General features: G+C 40.7%; 1 protein-coding gene across 10 annotated transcripts in view; it reads right to left on the bottom strand.

The window, feature by feature from the left end:
* The window catches only part of Runx2 (RUNX family transcription factor 2), a 266467-nt gene that overhangs the window by 159337 nt on the left and 82087 nt on the right, over positions 1 to 25043 (bottom strand). For all 10 annotated transcript variants that reach the window (XM_087185361.1, XM_013072895.3, XM_087185357.1 and 7 more), the window contains 2 exons: positions 20286 to 20442; positions 14538 to 14642 (listed from right to left, as the gene is read on the bottom strand). In XM_087185361.1, coding sequence (XP_087041487.1) covers positions 14538 to 14642; positions 20286 to 20442 — 262 coding nt within the window. The remainder of the gene's footprint in view (positions 1 to 14537; positions 14643 to 20285; positions 20443 to 25043) is intronic.

The following is a 25043-nucleotide window of genomic DNA, read 5'->3' as shown; positions in this document are numbered from 1 at the left end:
ATAGATGCTGGGGGTTCAGCAACAGTAGATGCTTTGGGGCAGGGGGTCTCCATCTTGGAAAGTCCCCTTCCATTAGCTCATTTCTACTCAAAGACTAGTAGGTGACAGGTTACATCTTTCCACCAGGATCCTAGATAGCCCTGGGAAAAGCAAAGAGGTGAGGTGTCCCCCACAGAGAGGGGACACAGTAAGCTCCCTGTGTTACTCAGCCTAGTGGGCTCTACCAAGCACTGCTACAACAGGACTCACAAAACACAGAGCCAATGTGTAATGTAGAGAAAAGAGGCAGAAATATGCTCTGTAAAAATGAGATGGGCGTGCATTGTGCATTTCAGACCACCTATGCTTTCCTAAGAATCCAACATCTCCTGGCCCCAGAAACTCTCCTTGCTAAGTCTGACCTGTGCCAATGCAGAGAATTCTGTAAACACCCACGGAGAGCCCACGCGCGAGTCCCCTGAGATGTGATCCTACACAGATTCTGCCCTGACACCCTATCTAAATCACCCTCTTCCGTTCCCTTCAAGTCTTGGGACCATCACAGAAACCTCTGTCCTTGATTGCACTTTAGAAGCTGTTCCGACATGCATCCAACCCTCCACAACAGCCTTGCTGCTCATACTCTTGGTCTACCAGGACCGCTCTTGGAGAAAGAAGGCAGGTACAGAAGTCTTGCAGTTAGAGGGCCTTGGGGAAGAACAGATAACCAGTGTTTGTGGGTCTTCTGTTGCTTCAGATAAACCAATACATAATTGGTTTCACGGATTATTCCATACCTAAGCTTGACTTGTAACCTTTCAGAGAGATTGCAGAACCCACACACCACCAGCCCCTCTACCGTCCCACAGGAGTCGTGGAGAGATTTTGCCTCTAACAGAGGTGGAGCTGGGTTCCTCTGCATAAAGATGACAACATGAGCAACCAAGCTTCTCTTCAGCTGGTTTTCCTCCGGATTTACCAGCAGGAGGGTTGGGGAGTGAATCTCCTCTAAGCTGCCTCAGGCAGTTGTAGTTTCTAAGACTTCTTAGAAAGGGTTTTGAAAATAAATGATCTGGGAAGTGAGTGGTGGGATAGATCCCTCAGTACAAATCACAAAAAGGACGAAATAAAGACCCAATGTGCCAAGGCCACTGAGAAGATGTCACCGTGAGGAAGAAAGGAGGGAAGGGAAAGGAAGCGGGTTGTGACTTCTGACCCAGCCAGAGGCTTCGGGTGGCTCTCAGATGGTGAAGGCACTGTGGAAAGGTAAAGCCAAGCGGCTGGAGGCTGTAACTGTGCTTAATGATCCACACTGCCCAAATTATTCTGGGAGGAAAGAAAAACATGTTTTCTGAGTATTTTTCCTTTCCCTAGTTTCGCACCACACCCATTGAGCCTTCTTCCTATTTCCTACCTGTTGCTGCAAAGTCTTTTTCTTTGGTCTCTCTGATTATTTTCTTACTTTAGAACAAACTGTATCCACTTAATTCAAGACAAAGAATTCATCTGAGACTGTGTGTGTGTGTGTGTGTGTGTGTGTGTGTGTGTGTGTGCGCGCTTGGCTTTTCGGTAAGCCATCCTGTGTGGGGAAGGAAACCACCTGCAGAGATGCTAATTTATTATTAGAAAAGTACCCTGAAGGGTATTTAATGTGGACAAGGGTGGATTAAAGAATAGACTTAAAAATAAAAGCTGTGGTGCTTGGTTTCTTTGGGAAAGGTTAACCCAGCTTCTCGCGCAGTTCCACCTCTCACATGAATGAAAGTTTCTGTTTTCAGAAATAAATCCTGCTTGTTTCCTCTCTTCTTCCTTCTGGGTGACGATGAATTCCTTGAGGGTAATTTTTGGGTCGCATCTGTCAGGCTCCAGGTTGCATAAATGTCCCCTCAAAATGTTTTTAGTTTCTCCCGAAAAATCCACTTCCTAAAGTCCTAACTCTTGTATCTGGCATATACAAGTCAAATAAACGTGGATTTTTCTAACAATAAAACCTCCTCTCGCCCTCAGTCCTAAATTCTTTGTAACTTACCTATTCTGCTTACCAATAGCAACTTTCGATTGTGTACCAAATCTGTTCCTCTTTTTGGTGCTATTTTTCCCAATTAAAGATTGTAATGGCCATTGAAGCAAGACAAATTACCCTCATCATTTATGTCTCAAACCTCTGTAATTCTAAGCTTCAGAATTATAATGGGAAACAGAAATTGTGCCTTTGATTTTCAAAGGAGAAAGGTAGCTCTTTGCAATGCTTGAGATGAGCACACAGAAAATTGCTAAGATGGAAGAGATTTGAAAAGCCCGCCTTTACTCAAGCCCTCAGCCTTCAGTGACCCATTTTACTTCTATCCTATTGTCGAGAAGTTCTTCTTTAAATCTAACCTAAGTCCATCGTGCTTCTTCTTTCTCTGATTTCACCAGAAACAAAACAGCTGGCCACCATACATAGCTTAATAACTCATAATTTCAAAGTCTGTTATTAAGTCATCTTTCAGTCTCCTCCTCTTGAAGCCAAATAATCTCAAGTCTTTCAACTTATCCTTATACGTTCAATTTTACAATCCTTTAATCATCATCAATGCTCTTTGCGAAACATTCTGAAGGATTCCTCATTGCTCTCATGTTTAGAAACCGAGCTCACCTTTGGAATTGCTTCTCATTGTCCATAAAAGCCCAAGATTTTAGTCCATTACACACAAATCCTAAGAGAATCTACTCGAATAGGTAACTTACTGCTTTGGTTGGGTTATTTTTAGGAGAAGCTCATTCACATGGCTTCTTCTCTAAGGAAAACGTATTCTTCAGGGGCCAGAATTCATACTCAGGCCAGGTGCAATGAACCACCCCTCACCTGCTCCAGTCCACACTTCTCACTGACCTCTTCGAGGTCCTCTTCAACCTGCCTGGCCTACCGGCTCAGGTCTTGGGATCTTCTATGATAAAACTGCCACCCAGCTAAGCTGACTAGATCTAGTTCTTGAAACTGAGTTGTTAATCAAAAATGGCTTCAAATGTGGCATCCTTTGCAGATAACATCTATGAACATCCTGTCCTCAAAGCCTTACCTCCAAGAAGAATCACAGGCACCTGGTGAGAATAACAAGAAAACCGAGGACAGTGGGGATGGATGGGGAGAATCCTTGGGTATATCCCCCAAAGACATGTGTCACACCAGCCTCCAGCAGGATCATCAAACAAGCAACTTTCAGGGGGTGATCCCAGCCTATCCTTTTTGCAAACTTTTCCTCTTTTTGCATGTATTCAGGCATTGCAAATGCCCTCTCTTCTATCAAAATTGGACGTTAGATTCTGATACTGATTAGGTCAGGTCTTTGTACTCCGCGTGCAATTTTGCCTAGCAGTCTCCTCCTGACCCGGCCTCCTCCTCCCTTGCTTCTCACCCAGAGGTCTGCACCCAATATTATCTCCTCAGAGGGGCCTTCCCTGGACCACTCTAGAACAGGTTCCTTTCTGTCCCTTAGGGCCCCATTAGTCTTTATTACTACACCAGTTCCTCTAATAGCACTTACCACAATTTGCCACTAGATGCATTTGCAGAGAAACATCTGCTTACTCCTTTCTTGTCTATCTTCCCTCTTCAAAGGCACAGACCTGCTGTCTTGCTTTGTGTGCCTGGCACCTGGCTAACAGTAACTATGTGGTCCAAAACAGTTTTTTGAACGCATTAACATCCACACTGCTAGAAATATTTACATTTTGAAATGCATTTCTAAAGGTCACCAAAAAAGGCTCTGGCAGCTATGAGAGAGGCCTGATGTCTTCATGGTGGGGCGAGGTAGAGGCAAAGGCTCCTCTGATCCACAAACTCTCAAGTCCCAAGCAGGATCCTCTCTTCCCACCACAGAGGCTGCCATCAGCAGGAAATTGCATCACAAGCCTTTGTCATCCTCCTCCTCCAGGCAACTATCCTCACATGGGTTCCCTCTCCTTCAGCTTCTATGCTGCCATGAAGTCTGCAGCACACCACCATCTTTCTCATGCTATTTCCTTGCTGCTGTCGACCTCACAAAAGTCCTAGCACTACCGCAGGAAAATGTGCAGGGGCATACACAGCATGGTATTAGTAATCTCAGGAGGTACAATTACAGACAGTCTATTTTCATCTTTTAATTTTTATTTTCTAATTTTTGTTCTACCTATATAACTTGTCTACAGTTTCTACTTGTGTAATTTTTTTAAAGTTAACTTCTTTCCAAGAACTAACTTTATTTTATTGTTATTCAAAGTGAGATTCTATTGAGGTTTAACATCTACAATTTGTGAGTTTCATCTCACAAACTTCAGTGTTTCCAGCTGTTGGCTAAACTTTCATCTTAATGAATTCAATGCGCACTCAACAAACATATATATCTATGAATTCATGCCTGCTTCGTGCCAGACCTTATATCTTGGACTTATTTACCATTTAGTAAGGCTACTATCTCACTACCGGTAGGCACACTTCTCATGTAACACCAACCAGGAGAAATTTCCACACCAGAAGCTTCCACAGCTTTAATGACGAAGGCATCAAGGAGCTTTAGTAGTGAATGATCCAACTGGAAGAGACCTGGGGTCCTTGCCCATCTCTATAATGTTTCTGCCGACCTGCGGAGTGACACAGGGCTAATGAGTTTTCAGGCAGGTGTGCCTCAGTTTACCTACCAGTTAAATGCACAATGCCTGTTTGGAAGTCCTTGGCAGAAAGGCACTATATAATTCCATTTGGTACTGAAGCTGCCCTTCTGAGTGCCAAGTGCTTTATGATCATTCCTTAGCAGTTATTCTCAGCTACTCAGTGAAGCTATCTTCATGTCCATTCCCATTTAAATGATGAAGAAACCCAACTGGAGAAGAGTTTAGTGATTGACCTTAGAGCATTAAGATGGTACCGAGGTCTCATGAAAGACCTTCCAAGTCCTCCACTCCCCTTAACCATGAGTGAACCCACACACACTTTAAAGATAAACCACCCTGACAGATGTATGCCCTACCACACTACTCTGTCACAGCCCTCACGGTACAACTCGCTGTCCTCACAGGATGGAGTGAATGGTGAGAAGGTGAAAGAGAAACCAAAGCTCTGAAATTAGTAACCCGGGCTTCACACTCACCCTGCTCTTTAGAATACGCATCTACAGTTCTACTCACTTCCTGTAGAGCCACCACATTGAGTACCTCTATAATCTCCTTGCAGGGCCCGTGTTTTTCTCCTAAGAATTCCCAAAGCCAATCCTAAAGAGACAAAGAGACCAGGTTAAATCATCCTGAGAACCTATACATACAATAAAAATACACCCAAGCATTTTCACCCGGGTTGCAGCTCATGAAAATTAACTCCAGGAAGGGAAAGGATGAGAAGAAGAAGGCAATGCACAGCACAGAGAGTGCATTTTCAGTCTGAGGGCTGATGGAGATGCAGAGAGGACCAGTGGACTCCAATGTCAGCTGACCTCCTCTCCGCCTGCCACTTTGGCCCAACTCCAAGGAGAGGCACCCGTGCCAGACGAGGTCACACAACACCTAGCCAGAGACAGCTCTAGCCTCGATTTCAGCTCTGGGCTCTCTTAAACTATGACCCTCTGGTCCACACATTTGTTTTCTTACCTCTGCTTCCTTCGGTTCATTTACCAAATAAAAGAGGAAGCATCTTTGATTCTGAGTCCTGCTCAGAAAACGTGTGTGCACCAACATCTAAGGATTGCTGCTCAGGTTGATTAATGAGGTGACCTCTGAGCGTCAAATATAATGCTAGAGTTCTTTAGCAAAAATTTGGATAGAAAGTTCCAAAACAGCTGGGGGCCTGCCCAAGGCAAGGCTGTGAAGTGGTCTACTTCTCCTTTCCCTTCATTCCTCTCCTGCCTTCTCGTCACTCATTGGGCCTGGGCTCCTCAAGCTCCTCCTCATGGGGACAGGCACAAAGGTCCACTTTCCTTCCTCCTCTAGCTTCCACAAGTGTCTGTCTGTTCTGTGTTCCATACCCTTAAGTGCTACTTCAGATAACCCAAAAACAAGGACCTAAAAGTTCTTGCACAGCAGAATGACTAGCAGTGTGGCATTCAGATGCCAGTGAGCCAATGCCCACAAGGGGTAACACCTGCAGGAGCAAAAGCTGAGTTTTCACCACGATCGAGGTTTCACCAAAGCAACTACCTAAAGATCTACATCAAGAAAAAGGACACTGAACCTAGAAGGAAGAAATGCAGTATGAGAAAGAATGGCCAGCCAATAAATCATTAAATATAATGAGTAAATGTAAAATAAGAATCAACAGTTTAAAGCTTCTGATAATAACTAATCAAGGAAATACACAGAGGATAAACTAAAACATCAGACATCAGCAGAGAGCGAATGCAGTTTAATATTCTCACGGGGGCAGACATCATGATTAATTCCATTGCAATAAATATCCATATTAAAATAGGAAAGCAATGAAGTGATGATTCTGAAACTGGTAGGAAAGCTATCATGAATCTAGAATAAAACTAGATAAGGAATATTCTACAAAAGGGGAAATTTTGCAAAAGGAGGAAATATAGAAACCCCAAATGCTCACCTTAAAACTGTAAAACCCTGCATTCTTAATAATACACCAGGCCTGGAAAGCACTGGAAACCACACTGCCATATACAGCTGACCCGCAGCAAAACTGCTGTTTGAAGCTGGCAACCACTGCCATCACCGCCAGCAAAGCCTTGGCACACTCCGACCCACTGTTTACTTTTCTAGTACGCAGGTCTTCGTTGGTCTTTATCCTCTCTCTTTATCCCCAGGTCTTCATTGATCTTTGTCCTCTTTGGTCCCACAAAAGGATTCTACATCGCTTGCTTTCACCTTACTATGAATGGAAGTCTGAAGTACATTTGCCAGAGGTGCTTGATTTAAGCCTTCATGCTCAATGTTAGAGGAGCACTTTGGTCTATTAGCACACAGATTCTATCCACCGGTGCACAGTACTGGGGAAACGTTCAGAGGCACAGAGAGCCCTTCCTGTGCCACTTAAGTACCACATCACAAACGCAGTTTCTTTTTGTAAGTGTTGTATGTGATCTTGAATCAGCATTTTAGACTTAAAATGTTTTTATGCTCTCTCTTAATTTCTAAAAGCTACTTGAAGAACAAGAGCAATTTTTTCTATACTTGCCTAAATTAAAACTATTTGATTTTATGTGAAGAGCTGAAAACGTGCTTTATTTGATATCATAAATTATGATATCTTATAAAAACTCTAGGTAGGGGAAATGATGAATATGAAAAACAATACCATAAATTTTTCCTGTTATTTTTAAGTATAACTTATTCCCCTACAGTCCAGCCCTCCTTGAAAAAAAATACTATATAGCACAAATAAAATAGAAGTAAAAAGAATATTTCAGTGATCTGTCACAAGTTATCTCTCTTAGGAAAGAAAAGTCACTTTTATAAACAAATAAAGATTTTTTAAAAAGAGAAAAAAGCCTCTTTCTTAAAATCCCTACAAGTCCCCAACACTGTTTTAAGAATGAATAATTTCTGACCTGCACCAAGATGTAAACTACTGACACACGTGGATCAGGCATGCGTGTGTTTTTAGAACACATCACTTGCAAACCTGCCATGCTATATTTAGTTAGAAATAAATACATCCACGGCAGCACACGCATGTGGAAAACACGCTCTTACGGTGGAAGCCAAGGCTCCTGGTTAACACAAGCACCATCTGATGAGAAAGCACATTCGGAACTGGGAGGCCAGGGGAGCGTGCAGAGGAGGGACACAAGCATGTTTTAACGGCTGTGATAATTTGCCATGAAAGGACGTTAAGGCCATAGCTCCCTGCTGCAGCATGCCATGCGCTGCTGAATTAAATTACTGCCATGCCGGCTGCTCGCGGAGGAATGTGTAAACAGGCCATATATTCTTGCATCAGTTCCACAGAATGTTGCACAACACAGAATGCCTCTCCATGTGTCATTTCCTTCTTGGCCACGTTCCCAGCTCCTGACAGTCAGTCAAAAAGAAAAAAGGGGGGAGAGGCTGAAAGAGATTTAAAAGTACTCGTCTCAGGAACACATTCCCCCGCCGCCAGACAATCTCCACGCAGGCTTCTCCATCACCCCAGAGAAAAGGAAAAAGGGGAACTGCGGGTGTTTTGGCTGTTACTATGAAGTCAAAGATTCTCAACAAAGTGTTATATACGAGTGGCCAAATGATTGGTAACTATGACCATCAAACTGCTGCTTGTGCCTGCTATCTTATAAATATCAAAGCACGGCATTTGCCCATAACTTCTGCTCCCTGGGCACTTCAGAAACAGGGAAGAATTCAGGGGAAATATGCAAGTCAAACACTGTAGGCCTTCACTGCTAATGCTTTATATGAAGGACTAAAATTCAGGCCTGGGGCATCAGGAGCATGGTATAAGGCCTAGCAAGGTTTTCTTAAATTGTCTTCATGCAGGAATGTGAATGTAAGAATTGTATCCAGACATAATCAAATACTGTAACTTTCCAAAATTCTCCTGTTGTCCCTCTGCCCATGTCCCACATTACACCTCTCCCATGTTCCTGCACATGGGGGCAACCCCTGAGCATTCACCACTGGTAAACAAGCAGCGATCAGCCAGCCAGCACAAAAGCCTGTTCCTTTACCCAGCCAGGATGAAAAGGCTTGGAGGTTAGCTGCCCTGACATCATTGGGAACAAAGAAGAGAAAATGCCAAGCCTCTTTCTCTCTACCTGTCACACGGCTGGAGAAGTCTCAGAACCACACAGAAGAGCAGGAGGAATAAAGGGGGTGCTGTCTTGGCCAGACCACCTGTGCCATTAAGCCTGTTATCTTCCATTTGCTAAGGTAAAACTCCTTCAAGTGGACAGGGCTTAATATGGGAAAATTAGCCAGGCATGGTGGCACACACCTATAATCCTAGCACTCAAGAGGCTGAAGCAGGAGGATCACCATGAGTTCAAGGCCTGCCTAGGATGTGTTTGGAGTTCAAGGCCAATTTAGGATACATTTTGAGTTCAAGGCCACCCTGAACATAGTGAGACCTTGTCTCAAAAACAAAAACCAAAAAAAGAATACTGAAAAGCAAGACTTGTGGAGAGTTATACAATGGTTGATGAATTGGTGTGAATAAGCAGACAGAAGAAGAAAAGTGTTTCAGTGTGGGACCTAAGCCTCACGGGGGAAAAGGCAGGCCTCAAACCCCAAATAGTCCCTGTGTTCCCCAAGAACCCCTTATTCACCTCGGCTCCAGCCCTTCCAGGAGCCAAGCAAAGAAATGCCCGGCCCAGCTCTCTAGGCCTGCAGGGAGGCGGCAGATCCTGGGGGAGCCATAGCGTCTCCATCTCCACCAGTTCAGGATGGGGCAGGTTTCGGGGAGTGATGGCATCCCCTCAGGAAGCATAGCTGACTGCTTTGGTTTCTCCTTGAAAGCAACTATGGGTCACTTCCTTAAGGTGCGACATGCAGAAATTCTTAGACACCCACTCTCAGGTGTCCTATATAGGAAGTCTGCAGGTGTGCTGGCCAAGCATTCTCAAAGCCAGATGATATAAAGTATAAAACCTACCTGGGTGCATGCCTGTAATCCTAGCACTCAGGGAGGCTGAGGCAGGAACAGCCCTCCAAGTGGGAACCCAGCCCAGGAAACTTGGTAACTTAGTGAGATGTTGTCTCAAAAAATAAATTAAGGGGGCCAGGGATCTAGCTCAGTGGTTTCGCCACCTGCTGCGCAAGTGCAAGGACCCAAGTTCAATCCCCAGTACCAAAAACATAAAAATTAAGGGACAGGGATGTAGCTCAGTGCAGAGACTCAGTAACCAATATCACCAGAAAGGGCGGGGGGAATAATAAAACCTTTGTGCTTGTCTGTTTGAGGATTCACATGATATTTCTGCTACACACTTCCCAAGTTGCCATGCAAGGGTCACATCTCTTTTTCTTCAAACACTTAATGTTCTTCTCCCATACAAGTACTGACCTGCTGCAGCTTTGTATTGATCTGCTAATACCAAGTACCACAAGGTAACGCTCACCCTTAACTCACCTGATTCTTGCAGAATTGTTTGATTCAGAATGAAGCCACCACAACTGAAACTTGCCCCCACCTTGCAGAACTTTAAATGTTCCTGATTTAAAAGGTCAAGAGGACTTTTGGAAGTTGGTACCTTGAAAAATGTATGTATTCTGTTGCCACCATGACGCTTGCCAGCTAAGCCCTGTGGCGGTGATGAAACCCGTGGTCCCATGAAACACTCCCCCACCACTCACGCCTCCATGTGGTCCCTTCCTCTGAATCCCAGCTCCTGCTATGTCTTGCTTTAACCAGCTCTGACCCTAGGCCATTAAAGCCCAACAGCAGCCATTTCTGCACCGGAGGGAGGCGTGAGATGCCATTCAGGAAGTCCTGCTGTGCTGGAGAGAGTCCCAGAGAGCCCACATGGAGGGGCCTCATGGAAAAGAAGAACCCCTGGGGTGCCACAGGTGGAGGCACAGCTGTCCTTCCATCCAATCTCCAAGCCATCCGGCCAACCAGTGGACAAGGGCTGCTCCAGCACCAGCCACGTTGGACTGCAGCCACCCAACAGCCCCCAAGCAAGACTAGGAGCAAACCATCCAAGGAATAAGAAGCTGGTTATTGTTTTAAGCCATTATGTTTCATAGTCATTTATTATTTAGCAATAGATAATTGAGGGCACAGCAAGAGAATGAGGAGATTCTAACTCTGTAAAGTGATTTACTTTTCCCATCCTGCACACAGCTAACCATCCATCAGTCCTCTTCCCCAACTCAGAGCCACACTACAGACTATGACAATGCTAACCGAGCTTTCTCCTCCCGCAGAAATTCTTTAAATCAGACAAGGGTTGCAACCAAGGGCACAAAGGGAACCGAGGATGCTAACAGGATTCCATGTTTAAAAGGGGGAAGGATCCAAATGTATTACCCCTGCAGCCACCACTGCGCTGACTTCTCCTGCTGGCAGACACATGCAGCCGTTCCGCAGAGCTAACTTTCCAACAGAAGGTCAAGATGCCTCACCTACATACAAGACTTACAAATTTGGGATCTGAAGCATGATGTCATGTCTTAAAATGATAAGCTGGCAAAGGAAATAATTGGCACTCTGCAAAGATGTATACCGTTTCCATGTTTATGCTACTTAAGATGAAGGTTCTAATAAGTCATCGGCAATGTTCCTTTAAAGGGAAGTTTTATAACTGAGATGAATCACAACTGCAAAAGATCAAAGTTAAAAAACATCGATGATGCCATGGGGTGCTTTTGAATCTTGTAATGAGTGATGATCATGTGCTCTTATGAAGTTAGTCCAACTGCCAACGCCAGATGTGTATATTAAGAAAAGAAGTTGTTTGTGATGTGACAGCGCTGGTTCAGCTGCCAGCGACAGAAAACACAGGAAGATAAAACCTTTCGGGTTTTTGAGAGAAAAGCAAGTCATGGCAGATGGTAGACAAGCAGGGTCTCGAGTGGGTTACTAAAGTCATAGCATCCTGTCTTGGATTTGCTGTACACAAATAGTGGCAACCAGCAGATCTGCATAGCTCTACCCAGGTAGTGTATCTATAGCTCAAGGCATGAGTTATAACACTTATTAGTACCATTTACTACAGAGCAACAATCAGCAAAACTATCTTCAGGGGAAAAAAATAATATACTAGAGAACAAACTCTAGATGGTATCGGTTTCCTGGAAGTATGCTATAAGCAAAACTCTACAGGAAATTTCTGACACTGAAGAAAATTGACACAATCAAAGCTAACATTTAATGAGGGCTTACTACATGGTGGTCACTGTGCTACCCATTTTTCTTCCACTCTATCATTTAACATGCTTGCAGCAACTGATGAGGAAGATGCTATTTTTATTACTCTCACTTTAAAAGATGAGATAACCAAGGTAAAGAGAAGCTAGGGAACTTGTGTGCCTCCATACAGCTAATAAGTGGTGCAGCTGGGATTTTAATCCAAGCAGTCTGACATAAAGACCCAACCAGTTAACTCAGAACTTGTCCCTGTTCAAACAGCTGAGCTACCAGAGCAGCCTCTTCAACATACTCAGATCCTTAGAGGAAGAAGAAAAATCCCAACTATAAACAGGAACCGATAGCACAAAATCCTCAGCTTCTTCAAACCACCACAGTAATAAACAAATTATCACTATGAACAAATAACCATTATGTAAAAAATTATTATTTTTAGGGAGACAGGCTAAAGCAAATGTATTAATCATCTTTTTCTTCTCCCTCTAAGAAAGCCTTTCATTAATGTCTTTCTCTGGTAAAGGTTGATTTTTAAAAAAAGCCATTTTGAAATTAGAAGGAAAGGTTGACAAGCTATAATTTGTGGGTCACATCTGGCCTATCACCTGTTTTTGTAAATAAAGTTTTATTGGAATATAGCCATGACCATTTGTTTATAAATTGGCTTAGACTGCTTTTGCACTAAAACGGTGGACTTGAAAGCTTGGGACAGATGGCCAAGAGCAAACCAGAAAGAAATAATCCAGTACTAGAGTCCATGTTGTAGCATTAAGTTGTTACTGATGCCAGACCCATCCTTCTATCTAGGCAAGTCATTGCATGATGTCAGGAAAATGGCATCACATCTTCACAGAGATTTTCAGTTTACAAGAAATCTTACTCAGCCTGAACTGAGACAGGTGGCCTGACACTCACAGGTCTGTATCTGCTTTAACCACCCCAGCACCATCCAAAGCCTGACTTTATCACATATGCAGCCCCTTCTGCCAAAAGTCTCTTTGACAAGGGCGATGCTGTCATATGACTCAGAAGTGGCTCTCTCAAAGCTACACCGCCTCCCCACCTCTGTCATTCCTTTCAGAATGGGGCAGCACTACCCTTCCCTGTTTCCTCTGCAAACCATCAACTTTTGAGCAACAACTCCAGTGGACGGACACACACACACACACACACACACACACACACACACACACACACACACACACCAATGGCTCTTCTAAGTACTGAAGAAAGCAGCTCAGATGGGCAGGAAACTTCTTTAAAAGACAAATACTAGTGGTACTAATGGTAGAAGACTAATATCCTGCTTTGTGCATTATTAAATGTCAGCTCTACCATCTCAGGAACTCAGGGGCTAGTTAGTAAAAGGTCAGGAAATGTCTCCCATCATAAGGCATCGCCCCTGATTTCTGGGGGACAAGAAAGTCATGCAAATCCCAAACCAAGTGAGACAGCTTGCTTTGTCCTGTCCATCTGCCTTGTGTAACCATGGCCTTTAGGATTTGAAACCTGGGGGCTTTGCCCACCAGCGTCCCAAACCATGTCCCAGGACATTCCCAAACTAGCAGACAGGGCCAACACTGACCCAGAGTTTTAAGTCTGGAAGAAGGCCACACACATGAAAGGAGATGCAATCAAAAACCTCAAAGACTCGCTTTGGAGGCAGGAAACCTCCCTAGTTCAGGCAAGCAGTCAGCTTTTGTAAGAAGAGACAGGAGGAGCAAGAGACAGGAGGCGCTATGGGCTTCCATCGCTAAAAGATACGCTACTTGGAGAGGGCAAAACCTTACTAGCCCCTTTCGCTCATTTTAGGGAAAGAGGAGCTATGCCTAGCTAGGCGGGTGTACTGGCACAAAACAAAAAGCTTCTGCCAGCCATTATTTCCACCACCAACCAAATTAAACTCCCTGAGTGCAACAGATAGGACTCCCAGTGCATCCACGCAGCCAAAGCAGAGGTCTAGATAATATTTCTACTGGCACAGAATTGTTAATGTTTTATATGTCAAATAATCTTTAATCTCTAAATATATTTAAATATTCCCATGCCAAGTTTGTTTACATCAGTTCGGGCAGTGGGGACAGGGAAAATTAAACCAGTTTCCATTTAGACTTGGGAAGAAAATACATACTGGCTCAATTATGTGTAGTACCTTAAATGGACTGCTGGTTAAACCTTCTGGATGTCTATACAGAAAAACAAACCAAGGTGGACTTAAACCCAGTTTGGCTGTATCTGCTAAAAGAAACTATCTATAACAATTACTAGAACATGACCAAACAACAGTGTTGTAACAGTCAAGCAAGTTATCATTTGCATATAAATTCTTTGTAATTAAGCAGTGTGCTCTTTATAAAGGGAATTGAGTGGGCGAGCTAAAAAGCTAAAACACATTCTTAGGCCATGGGAAACATACGCGAACACTTTTTGACTAAGCTGGAGATTTTTAAGTTTATTGTTTGTTTCCTCAGCTCTCATGGGTCAACTCTACCCTGTCCATTACATGGAGTGGATGAGCAGAATTTCTTAGCCAATCACACCAGTGAATGAATAATTCTTCACTCATTTCCAAAGTTATAAAGGTCTTAGCAATTTTGTGGCAAAGGTTCAAACTGCAATTTTATTTCCTATTCACTGTGAAGTTCTAATTGTCCCTCTCTAAAAGTTTATGCAGATAACAAACTTTGCAAACACAGTGTGCAAGTGAAAGTAACACTAAGTCATTTGGAATGAAGTCCTCCTAGGGGCTCCACAAACTCTTATTACCATTTGCAATTGAAAGGCAAGTACTTACTTCTGGGTTCCCGGGGTCCATCCACTGTAACTTTAATAGCTCTGTGATAGGTGGCTACTTGGGGAGGATTTGTGAAGACTGTAATGGTCAAGGTGAAACTCTTGCCTGCAGAGGTGAGAGGGGAAAGTACAGAGTGAATATAAAAAGACAGAGTTGATAAATGTACAGCAGCACAGGGTACACATTTCACGTAAGCATCTCTAAGCAGGCAATGAAAGCCAAGGGTGAGGTGACTATAAACTGGAAACCCCCTGCCGGCCACATTAGGTGCCGCTAACCCCACTTAGTGCTGAGATCATAGAGAAGGCTCCAATTCCAAGAAAGCACCCCAGCAGCAATAGCTGTCATGAAAACAAAACCCTTGGTCCACTTGTGGAAGATTCTCTTCCTTTCAGTTTTCTCCAACGTCAGGAGAAAACATTCAAGCACAGACAATTTTAGAAGTCTTTATTTAGGATTAGGTCACGACCCCAAGAGAGAACAATAGTAAATCATTGTTGATTATGTTATTTACTTCACATGGCTTTAGCATTTTCATTGGCTGAAACTACAATGGGAAGATGAAAGAGGACGGTTCTTATGGGAATCATTTTAACAGCAGCCAGTGTCTCCTGTCCTGGCCTTAATGTGCCTGTGGTATGATGATTTCATCATTACTGGAACAAAGTTTCTCTCCTCCCTGCTCACCCCTCCCCTAACATACATCTCTGCTGTGAAATCCTGAAGGAGCTCCCTGCAAGCGACTTAGCTTTTGCAGAAGGCACACGACACCTCTCAATGTAAACATGGATTTTTACTTGTGCTTCATTGAATTATTACATCTGATGCTTCAAATGAGGGAGCTAAAAGCGATGATTTGGGGCGGGGGAGAGGAAAAAGCTGGTGGCAGCTCTAGATGGTGGATGTCTCCAAAAGACAACAGACTCTCTTACACAGACTCACTGACAGTTGTAATCAGTTAGATTTGCAACGGTTAGTCATGTCAGATAGTCAAAACTGCAAACTGTTACAAGACAGGAAAAAGTGGGCGTGAAGCGGTGACTCGATAAAACATTCAGCAATCTTGGGCCAGAGTACTCATTTAGTCTGCTCCTGTAATGGATAAAAAGCTCATTTTCTATTTTCTTTCTTTTTCTTTTCTTTTTTTTGGTCAGACCTTTTTTTCTTCTTCTTCTTTTACTGAAAGCTGAGGGTATTAAATCAAAACACAAATCTTAGACAATATGTAGCAATGCAAAGTTTAATGCAATCTTTTCAAAGCTTAATATGGAACAGGTTATGTACAAGGCTTAATGTAAAACAGGTCTTTTGGCTGTCAAGTCTAGTGAATGGGTTTTCTTTTCAACCTAGACCATGTTAAGTTCCTAAAATCTGTTTAAGGCACACATCATTTGTTACTGAGTGTATACAGTCTTAAGTCTTCTTGGCTGTACTTTTCCATGGAGGGGGAGAGGGGGTTGAGAAGGGCAAAAAAAAAAAAAAAAAAACAGAAGTGGGAGACAGGGGAGAATTGGGGAAAATGAATATTGATTAGAAACCCATTATTATCCAGCTACTTCCTGTACATTATCTCATTTAATCTTCTCCAGTTAGATTCATCAACCCCTATTTTACAAAAGAGGAAGCCCAAAGCCAAAAGAGGCTTAGTAATTTACCCGGGTTCACAGAATTAATAAATGGGGAAAACAGATCTGAACCTAGGCCTTTCTGACCTTAAAATTAATGCTTTTTAAAAAAAATTCTCTTACTTTGCCAGAGGATATGAACAAGCAAAAAAGTAAGTTATTTCTAGATGTATCTTAATTAGCTCTCTGTGCCCAAGAAATAGTAAATATAAATGGACTGATGTAACACCTTAGCCAGGATGATAAAAGCATCTGTCTTTAAAGTGCCATTAATGTACCACACGTCTTCCAAGAGATATATTAGACATCACATAGATTTAAATAAGACAGCCAACAGTCTAAACTAGTTATAGAAAACTGAAAGTCTACAGAAATAGAGATTAGAAACGTGAATAGGAAGCCACTGGGTCCAGGTTAAGACCTCAAAATAGTGGAAAGCTCTGGAGGAGTAACAGCTGAATCGTTAGATTGAAAGTTACTTTACATTGGAACATTAGGCAGTGCCTTTCTGGATCAGATCAGTGGTCCATGGACCAAGGACTGAATTCTAACCATGGCTCCAGTGGGTGTGACTGGAAGACAGATATCATCAGTGGTACTAATCTCAATAAATTAAGGATGTATATTTCTCATTATCATTAACATCTCTAAATAACCTGGTAGAGATACTTTACAATAACTTATCTAAACTGATTTGGAGGCTTTTCTATTTTAGAGTTTTACAATGTATTTAGGATATTAAAAATTATCTATGGTTCTCCCAAATTCAGAGAAACACTTCATGTAGAAACAAAAGTCAAAAAGAAAATTCACCCTTCAAGTACAAAGTGTCTAAATGTTCAGACCAGAACCAGTTTTCCATTAAAAACTTCCTTTAAGAAGAGGTGGGTCTGGGGGAGGAAACATTTAAATGTAACTATGTCCTTCCAAAATCAAATCCTCAGGATCAAGATGTACTTTAACAATTAAAAACTGAGGAGGTTCCTTCCATTTCCACTTGCCCCTTCAGAAAAAACATGTATGTAAAGTCAAAGAAAAACTTCTAGAAACTATGACCCAACTTGGTCATTGAGTCTTCATCTTAGAATAATGCATTTCCTGAGTTGAGTGTGTATGTGGGCATTCACAATTCCCTTAAGTTTACAAACAAAAGTTTTTTCCAAATCCCATTTTTTATCACTTCCTGAAAGTGATAAAAATGCAGGCTCTTCCTTGGTGATGACTAACTGTAACTCCATCTAGGAACTCATTCTATACTATGTCCTCAACTTACACAGTTAAGGTAAACACAGAGAACTGTCACTGATAAACAATTCTAACCTAGCCAGAGGGACTAGGAATGTCAGGCAAGGTAAGACTGTAAGCTGCATGGTATCCCACACTAAGAAAATACCACACTCTGTACACTGTGGATGCTTAAAAATGCTCATAAATTAAAAGCAGCATGCTTGATGTCAAAAGAGAGGAAGCACACCAGAAAAAAAAAATTAAGGGCCAAAGTCACTTTGAACACTTCTGTTTAAAATACAAAGGAGGAAAAAAGGAAAAGACAATTAAAACCCATAAGCCACTTCTAACTTAATGCAAGTTTCATTGATGCTCTACTTTCATCCCAACCATTTTTAAAAGTTGTATTCATAAGACAACCCACAAAGCTCAAGTAAGTAGTGACAGGACTCCTTTATAAACCCAAGACCGTTTCTCAATTTCTGACATCTTATGTTTCTACAAGAGAAAAGGAAAAAAAAAGTGTAACATTTGTGGAGCTTGGTGTTTTTAAAAATTTCCTAACACTATTGAAAACAAAATGTTTGTAAAGCTAGGAAAAAAATAAAATGGCAGCAATGTGTCAATAAGACTCAAACAAGAGAAATGGAGAAGTGTGAAAATTAAAGAGGAAGCTGGAAAGAAGCTGTTACAAAAGGAGGTCAGGTACAAAGGGTACAGAGGCAGGTTAAATGGTTTTCTGCCACTAAAAACTGACCCACTTTTATTCCGAGTGCTATCTTATCAGTGTTCTGAGTCCTTTTTTCTGTTCATTTTAGTTTAGTATTTCTGTTTCCATTCATATAATGTTATTACAGTGATATAAAAATCTATTATTAGTGATAAATCAATTTCTCTCTCTTTCTCCACCCACTCCCCCCCGCACCCCCATCTAAATCTCGAAGACAAGTCTGGACCAATTTCTCCATCCTGCCTCTGGCAGCAGACTGCAGCATTTTAGATCCTCCACCAAGTCCCGGCTGCTTCAAAGGAAAAATCCTACTTTCTTCAGTTAAGATCATAAGAAATATAGGGGGAGGGGGTCAGCTCTGTTTGGACATAATTACACTTCATCAAAAGAAGCTTTCTTCATCTTCCATGCGTGAAAAGTCTGCAAGCAGTTAAGTCTGTCTTTTTTTTTTTAAATATAAAAATTGCTATTTGGGAAACCAGCCAAAACTCAGAAAGCCAATATAGTAAAACAGTGCACACCCTTAGTTTCTCTTTGAAGTTTCTTAAATAAATATGTTGAGGGTTTACAAAGTACACTATCACTTTGCCATAGTTTCTACTCAAATTGATCAGAAAAAAAGTTACACAGCATCTATATAATGCAAAAGCATAAATACATAGAAACATGAGCTTGAATCTGTGAAACAAAATTAAGTATAACACCCCATCCTTTAAATCCTAAAATTCATTATTCTGGTTAAAAATAAAGTAATATTCCATAAGAAGAAAGGTACAATTTAAAGCATACAGGTAAGTCATCATGTTCACATTTTTCCTCAATTCTTACTAGGAAAAAAAAAAAGAGAAAAACTTTAATTGTACATGACCTTGTATCAATAACTAATAACTAAGGAAAAAAAGAATGATTACATATGGATATTTTCCAAACCTAATCAGTATAGGATGTATCTTCTTTATTTTTAATGAAAGTAAACTAAACTTGATGCAGAGATAAACCCTTTAGTTCAGTGACAGTATCTCATTAGCATGCATCATTTTTTTTCTTAAGTTAAAAAGTACAACTTCTTGGCCCTGTTCCTAGAAAGTAAACTAAAACTACTCATCGGAAACAGCCTTGCTTGAATTTCCCTTATCAAGTTTTCACAATGGTAATAAATTGACATCTGATCCAAACTGAAGGGCAACTATTAGACATGGCTTAAAAATTGCTTCTCATTTGCTAACTCCAACCTGGGCTTCAGGGAATTCACAAGGCTTGATAATTTTTATTTCATCTCAGTCCCACAGGGGACTATTTTTCTCATCTTCTTGAAATTCTTAAAATGGAAATATCAGATTTAATAAATAAATGAACATAATACTTCTAATAGGTGAATGACTAGTAGAAGTTCCCTGTAGAAAAAGTAAATAAAAACCAAAATACTGGTCTCATTAGAGACTTTTTAAAAAACATTAACCCTATTTAACAGCTGTGAAAATCCTAAAAAGGATTAATTCTTGTTTTATGATTCTTTTAAGGATTCCTAATATTTGCAGATAGAATCAGATGGTGGAAATCCTTAAATAGTGTAGAACTATTGGAGTCCTGATCATTCATTTGTCTAGGGAACTTTACATAGTCATTCCAACATAAATAATACATTATTCACTTACTCAAACGAAAAGACTCCCATAAAAACTAATTTTAATAGTTTCTTATTATGAGAATAAATTAAATCATTTAGAGATACTCCATGTGGTAAATGAAGAGCATTATGCCAGCTGTCCTTGCTTCAATATAGAGTAATATTTCTATTATCAGAAAATTGTCCAGCGCAGACATTTTTCCCTCCCCTTTGCCACCCAATTTACTCAGCTATGTGATTCCTCATAATTCAAAACCTGATCCCCTAATCATTCTTCTGTCCACCTTCCCTCATACCCAGTGATATTAGGAGCCAGTCCTTGTGAAAATATTGTTTGAATTTGCAATATCATAAAACAAATGAAAAAGGCCTGGGTGCTCAGGCAAACACTCAGCTGTGTCTGGATGCACTTAAATAAAATCTTACAGTAATTCCATTCAGTAAAAGAAGGTGCTGATTTGTATACAGACGAGTCCATATTTCACCAGAGGATCTTAATGTGTTTATTCCATTATCAGTATTAAAAACCAGAGACCTACCTCGTCCACTCCGGCCCACAAATCTCAGATCGTTGAACCTTGCTACTTGGTTTTTCATGACAGCGGAGGCATTTCGTAGCTCAGCAGAATAATTTTCATCATTACCCGCCATGACAGTAACCACAGTCCCATCTGGTACTTCTCCGAGGGCTACCACCTACATAAAACAGGAAACACAGCAGCAATAATAGCCATCAGAAAAACTTAAAAACTGAGAACATATTCTCAATGTAAATGACGTGTCTTATCAGGACTTGGTGCTCTGGACCGGCAATGGCAGACAGGAACGAAGCGTCTGTATAGGGGTTACGTGCCACTTCAAACAGACCAGGGTTTCGGGGTCCACCCATTTTAAAGGCAGGCAGAAATTTCCTTCATTTGTTGTTGGAGTCTTCACAGAATATGTGTACGTTTTTATTAAATCCCTATGTTGGGCTGTCCACAAGAATTATGCCTCAGAAGGAAGGCAGATGCCCAGGCTGCAGACTGCATCATACACATTAAAGCATCTCCTGTCTACAGCCTAGAGAACCCCGAGGGGTGGTCTCATCTGGATCTAGGGCAAAAGAACGAAAAGCCTGGTCAGCGCCAGGGCAGAAGTCTTTCAGGTGAAACCTGGGAGTTCTCGTTGACAAGGGGCCCTGGATGTGGTGTTGTTGGGGCCTGCATTTCATCTCTTTACTTGAGACTCCATCTTTAGCTTTTAATGACACAAGTATTTAGTGAATCCCCACTCAGCAGTGGGACCCAGTGGAATATTTAAAGTCATTAAAACACTTAAAATCCAGGTGCAGAATAAAGATATACACCAGGCTGAAAAAAACACAATATACCCTCAGCCACACTGCAATGTGTCTTAATCCATCTGCCATCTTGGAATGAAACATTTGCCACCTTCAACAGTTAAAGGTCTTTAATTCAGGCAAGTATAGATCCAGAATAATCAGCCTTGGAGGCTGGCAAACATTTTCTCTGCTCCAAGCCTAGGGATCACAGATTAACCTGGGTCAGCTAATTTTCAAATGTGCACCTCTGAATCACCTGGAGCCTGGTAAGGGAATGCTGGCAGTGTCGACCCTTCACTGTCATATACAGAATACTGTTCTTAATGCACAAGGCCAAGATCCTGCCCCTTGATGACAATCCCTTCCCTCACCTCACCTCCAGGATCCCATTCAGGTTTTTTCCACCTCTTCTAAGCTGAGCTTCCAGAAACCCTCGTGGTAACAAGGCAAAGACTCTCACTAAAGTAGCCCATAACCCAGACGGTGACACCTCTGTGTGCTGGCCTGTCTGGCCAACATCCCACCAATCTTTTTATATTTCTAGTGCTACTCTCCCCTTTGGCAAGATTTCCATAAGACAAATCTAAGCATTTAATTCTATGCCCCCAATATGCCTGGTGCATACTCTCATTAAAGAGTTCTGATGATGTGATAAAACAGATACCATTATACCTATATTTTAGGTAGCCATGATTTGTAAAGCTTCCCTGAGTCTAATGCATCCCCTTTCCCAGCATTCCTTTGTAGCCAAGTGATGCCCATTTCAACGCATTTTTATTCATGATCAACATGCTCCTTTTGAGATGCCAGCCCAAAGCCCAGAGACTCACTCCTGGGAGTCCAGCTTATATTGCTGTCGAAACGATATGAACCACAGGAAGGAAGGGGTCTTCAGCTCATCTGTCTTGCTCACCACTAGACACCCTGCTGCCAAAATAGTGTCTGGCACATAGTAAGGGTTTGGTAAATATTTTTTAAATGAAGAAATAAAAGATGCTTCACAAAAAGCATCACTTCCCACAGCCAGGGGCCTGTGGAGCTGCCAGCTAAAACTGAGAGAGAACAGGTCAAAGGTTGAGTCAGCTTCTGTTGCCAACACCAGTGTGCCCTGGCTCTAGATTAGACTTCTGGCAACTTTCTCCATCTCAGAGGAGAGGGCATCATGGTGACACCTAGTTGTGTGTAATTACTCTCCGTCTGAGAGGTCTCCCAGGTCAAGAGCAACTCCTTTGAGAACAAGACTTCCTCCCTGCATACCTGATCTAGTACCCTCAAGAGGTTGTTAAACAGTGAATTCTACACTCCTGAGGAAGGCTATATGTGTTTCAAATCCACAATGCCAGAAAATTGCATATTTTGAAATACTAAAATAATTGGCCTTGTTTGCCTGTATTTGCCTGGATGTTAGATATTCTATAAAGTTAGCATGTTGTTTTAACACCTGCTGTGCAGCTTTCTAGGTCAAAGTAAAGCCAGGAGGAAGGCTGTACTGCTCAGAAGAATAAATGCACTAAAAATCAAGAGGTTCCACTTTTCCCCTACTTTTGTTACATATCTACTATTTCCCACAAGTAAGTAGAAACACAGTTTTCCAATATAAGTTGGAAATACTTTTTTAAGGTCTGTAAAGTGTAGACGATACTATATAAGCATAGAGTGTAATTATAATGATCTGCTTTTTGTAAGAGGAGGAGCATAAGTTGGTATTCTGTTCCAAGTCTGTTAAACATAGGCTTTTACTTATAAGCATCCTCTAAGGGTTCAACTGAATATGTAATTCCTCAGTTCGTGTCCTGAGATGTTGTTTGGAGTTGTTGAGAGACACAGGATGACTGCTGGTAGGTTTCATTCCAGTCAGACAAAATTTCAGAAAAAAAACAAAAATAAATCTGCCTCAATATAAAGGTTTTCAAGAGCTGTGGGACATTATTATTTTACTGCGTATTTTTAACATAATAGATTTTTTTAAAGAAAAGGAAAATTAATTCAATATGGGAAAATGTGAAAGAAAAACATCCTAAGAGTGAAATACATAAACCCATTTTACTTTGCTTAAGCAGCATAATAATGACCACAGTAAATATTGATATGTTTTACATATCACATTTAACAGAACAAATAGATAATCCCAAATTATATGAGTTGTCTATTGGGGCCTAGAACTTGGCCTGAAAAAAGTACTAACATAATGTAGTGGCAATTTTTCCTGTTATGACTGAGCTCGAATTGAATGGCTAAAAATATTGTTTTTTCTTCTATTCCTTCTACCAAATCAGACTGCCCAGTGTTTTTCTGAGAAGGGAAAACAGTGTGTGTGCAGAGGGGGGTACATACTGTATTTGACTTTATATCAATCAGAAGTATAATTATATGTCTGAGAGGGTGTTTTTTTTAAAGCAGATCTCAAACTAAAAAGTTTCCCTTGGAGATTCTCAACTGTGTTTATCTAAAAAGAAACCAAAAGAATCAAGAAACTTTTACATATTTCATCTGTACCAAACCCAAACAATGGAAAAACATTTTAAGGGGAAAAGAGCAGTCAAAAATCACTTTTTAGTTAGAAGTAAGCACAAATTAAATTTTTTTCCATGCTGTCCAATACAAAAGTGCTGCTATGCAAAAAATTATTCATGGTGAAGCTATAACACTTGTTTCTAGGTGTTCTTAAAATACAAAATCTACCACTTCAAGAAACTTCATGGGAAAGGGAGAAATAATGTTCTGTTCTGACATTTCAGAATTGAAAAAGAAGTTCCCTTATTTAGCACACCTCACTATAACTAGCATTTAAATCACATGATATGCAGCTTGTACAAAATAAAGCAAAAGGGTCTTTAACTTTAGCAAAGCTATTGAAATTTTGTCTGAGACATGTTATGACTAAAACTGAATCACTCTAAATGAAGAGCAATAGACAATTGACTTTGACCCTTAAAACTGTTTCTTTGGTCTTGGCGTATTGGAAATTAAGATTGCCCATGACATTTCCACAGACAGGGGTCCAGTCTCAGCGAATCAATTACTCTCCTAGTTCAACATCACTTGGTACACTGTATGTGCAGTACAATCAAAATACAATTATTTTCCAAGATAGGATCTAATCAAATCTTTCTTTGTCATACAAACAGAAGCAACCCAGTAAATGGCAAAAAGCAAATACTGTATTTCACTTTTAAGTAAATATGAAAAAAATTCAATACTACAGTTAACTTAAAATTTAACCTAGGAAAGGCCAATGGAATTCTTAAAAAAAATTAAATAAATACAATATATCATTTCAAAATTTTTAAAAATATGTACCAAAGAAAAATTTTGATGGAAATGCCTTCGAGTTAAGCCAACAATGTATGTGCCATGTCTCAAGATGGTTTGGATCATCTAACAATAGATATTCTGGGATTTTGAAAGAATATAAACAGTAGCTCCAAAGGGATAAAAATAATGAAAGATAGTTACTATGCTTTTTCTCAAGTATAAGTTTTCTAACATTTTTCAAAATATTTTCTATCTGAAATTATTTGTTCTAATTTACCAATCAATTTTATATTCAACACTAAAATATTTGACTTTAAATACGCTTTGTTGCATTTAAAGACGTAATAGAATGTGTCTATATTTACACAACCTGAAATCTACTGATTTCCATTATTTTATATAACAATTTGTATTAAGCTTAGGGGTTGATAGGTTTAATAATCCATTTTCCCACATTTAGGTGTAGTTAGGTTTAAATATAAAAACACAAACTTTGATCATTAAATATGTTAGAAAAGTATAACTCAGTAGTGTCTTGCTTTTGAAGAGAGAAACATGGCCAATGATGTAAAAAAATTATTTTCAAATAGAAACTGCTCTGCCATTTTGAAACCGTCTTTTCATAAATACTGAAAGGTATTATTAAAGATACAAAATTAACTATGAGTACTAGATCATATATCTAAAAATATGTTTTCTTTCTTTAACATTGCCAGAA

Source organism: Heterocephalus glaber, unplaced genomic scaffold (assembly GCF_053883595.1).
Source record: "Heterocephalus glaber isolate CG9 unplaced genomic scaffold, H.glaber_assembly_v1.0 deba00001497, whole genome shotgun sequence".
NCBI classification, from domain to species: domain Eukaryota; kingdom Metazoa; phylum Chordata; class Mammalia; order Rodentia; family Bathyergidae; genus Heterocephalus; species Heterocephalus glaber.
This window is presented reverse-complemented; position numbering and strand designations above follow the sequence as displayed.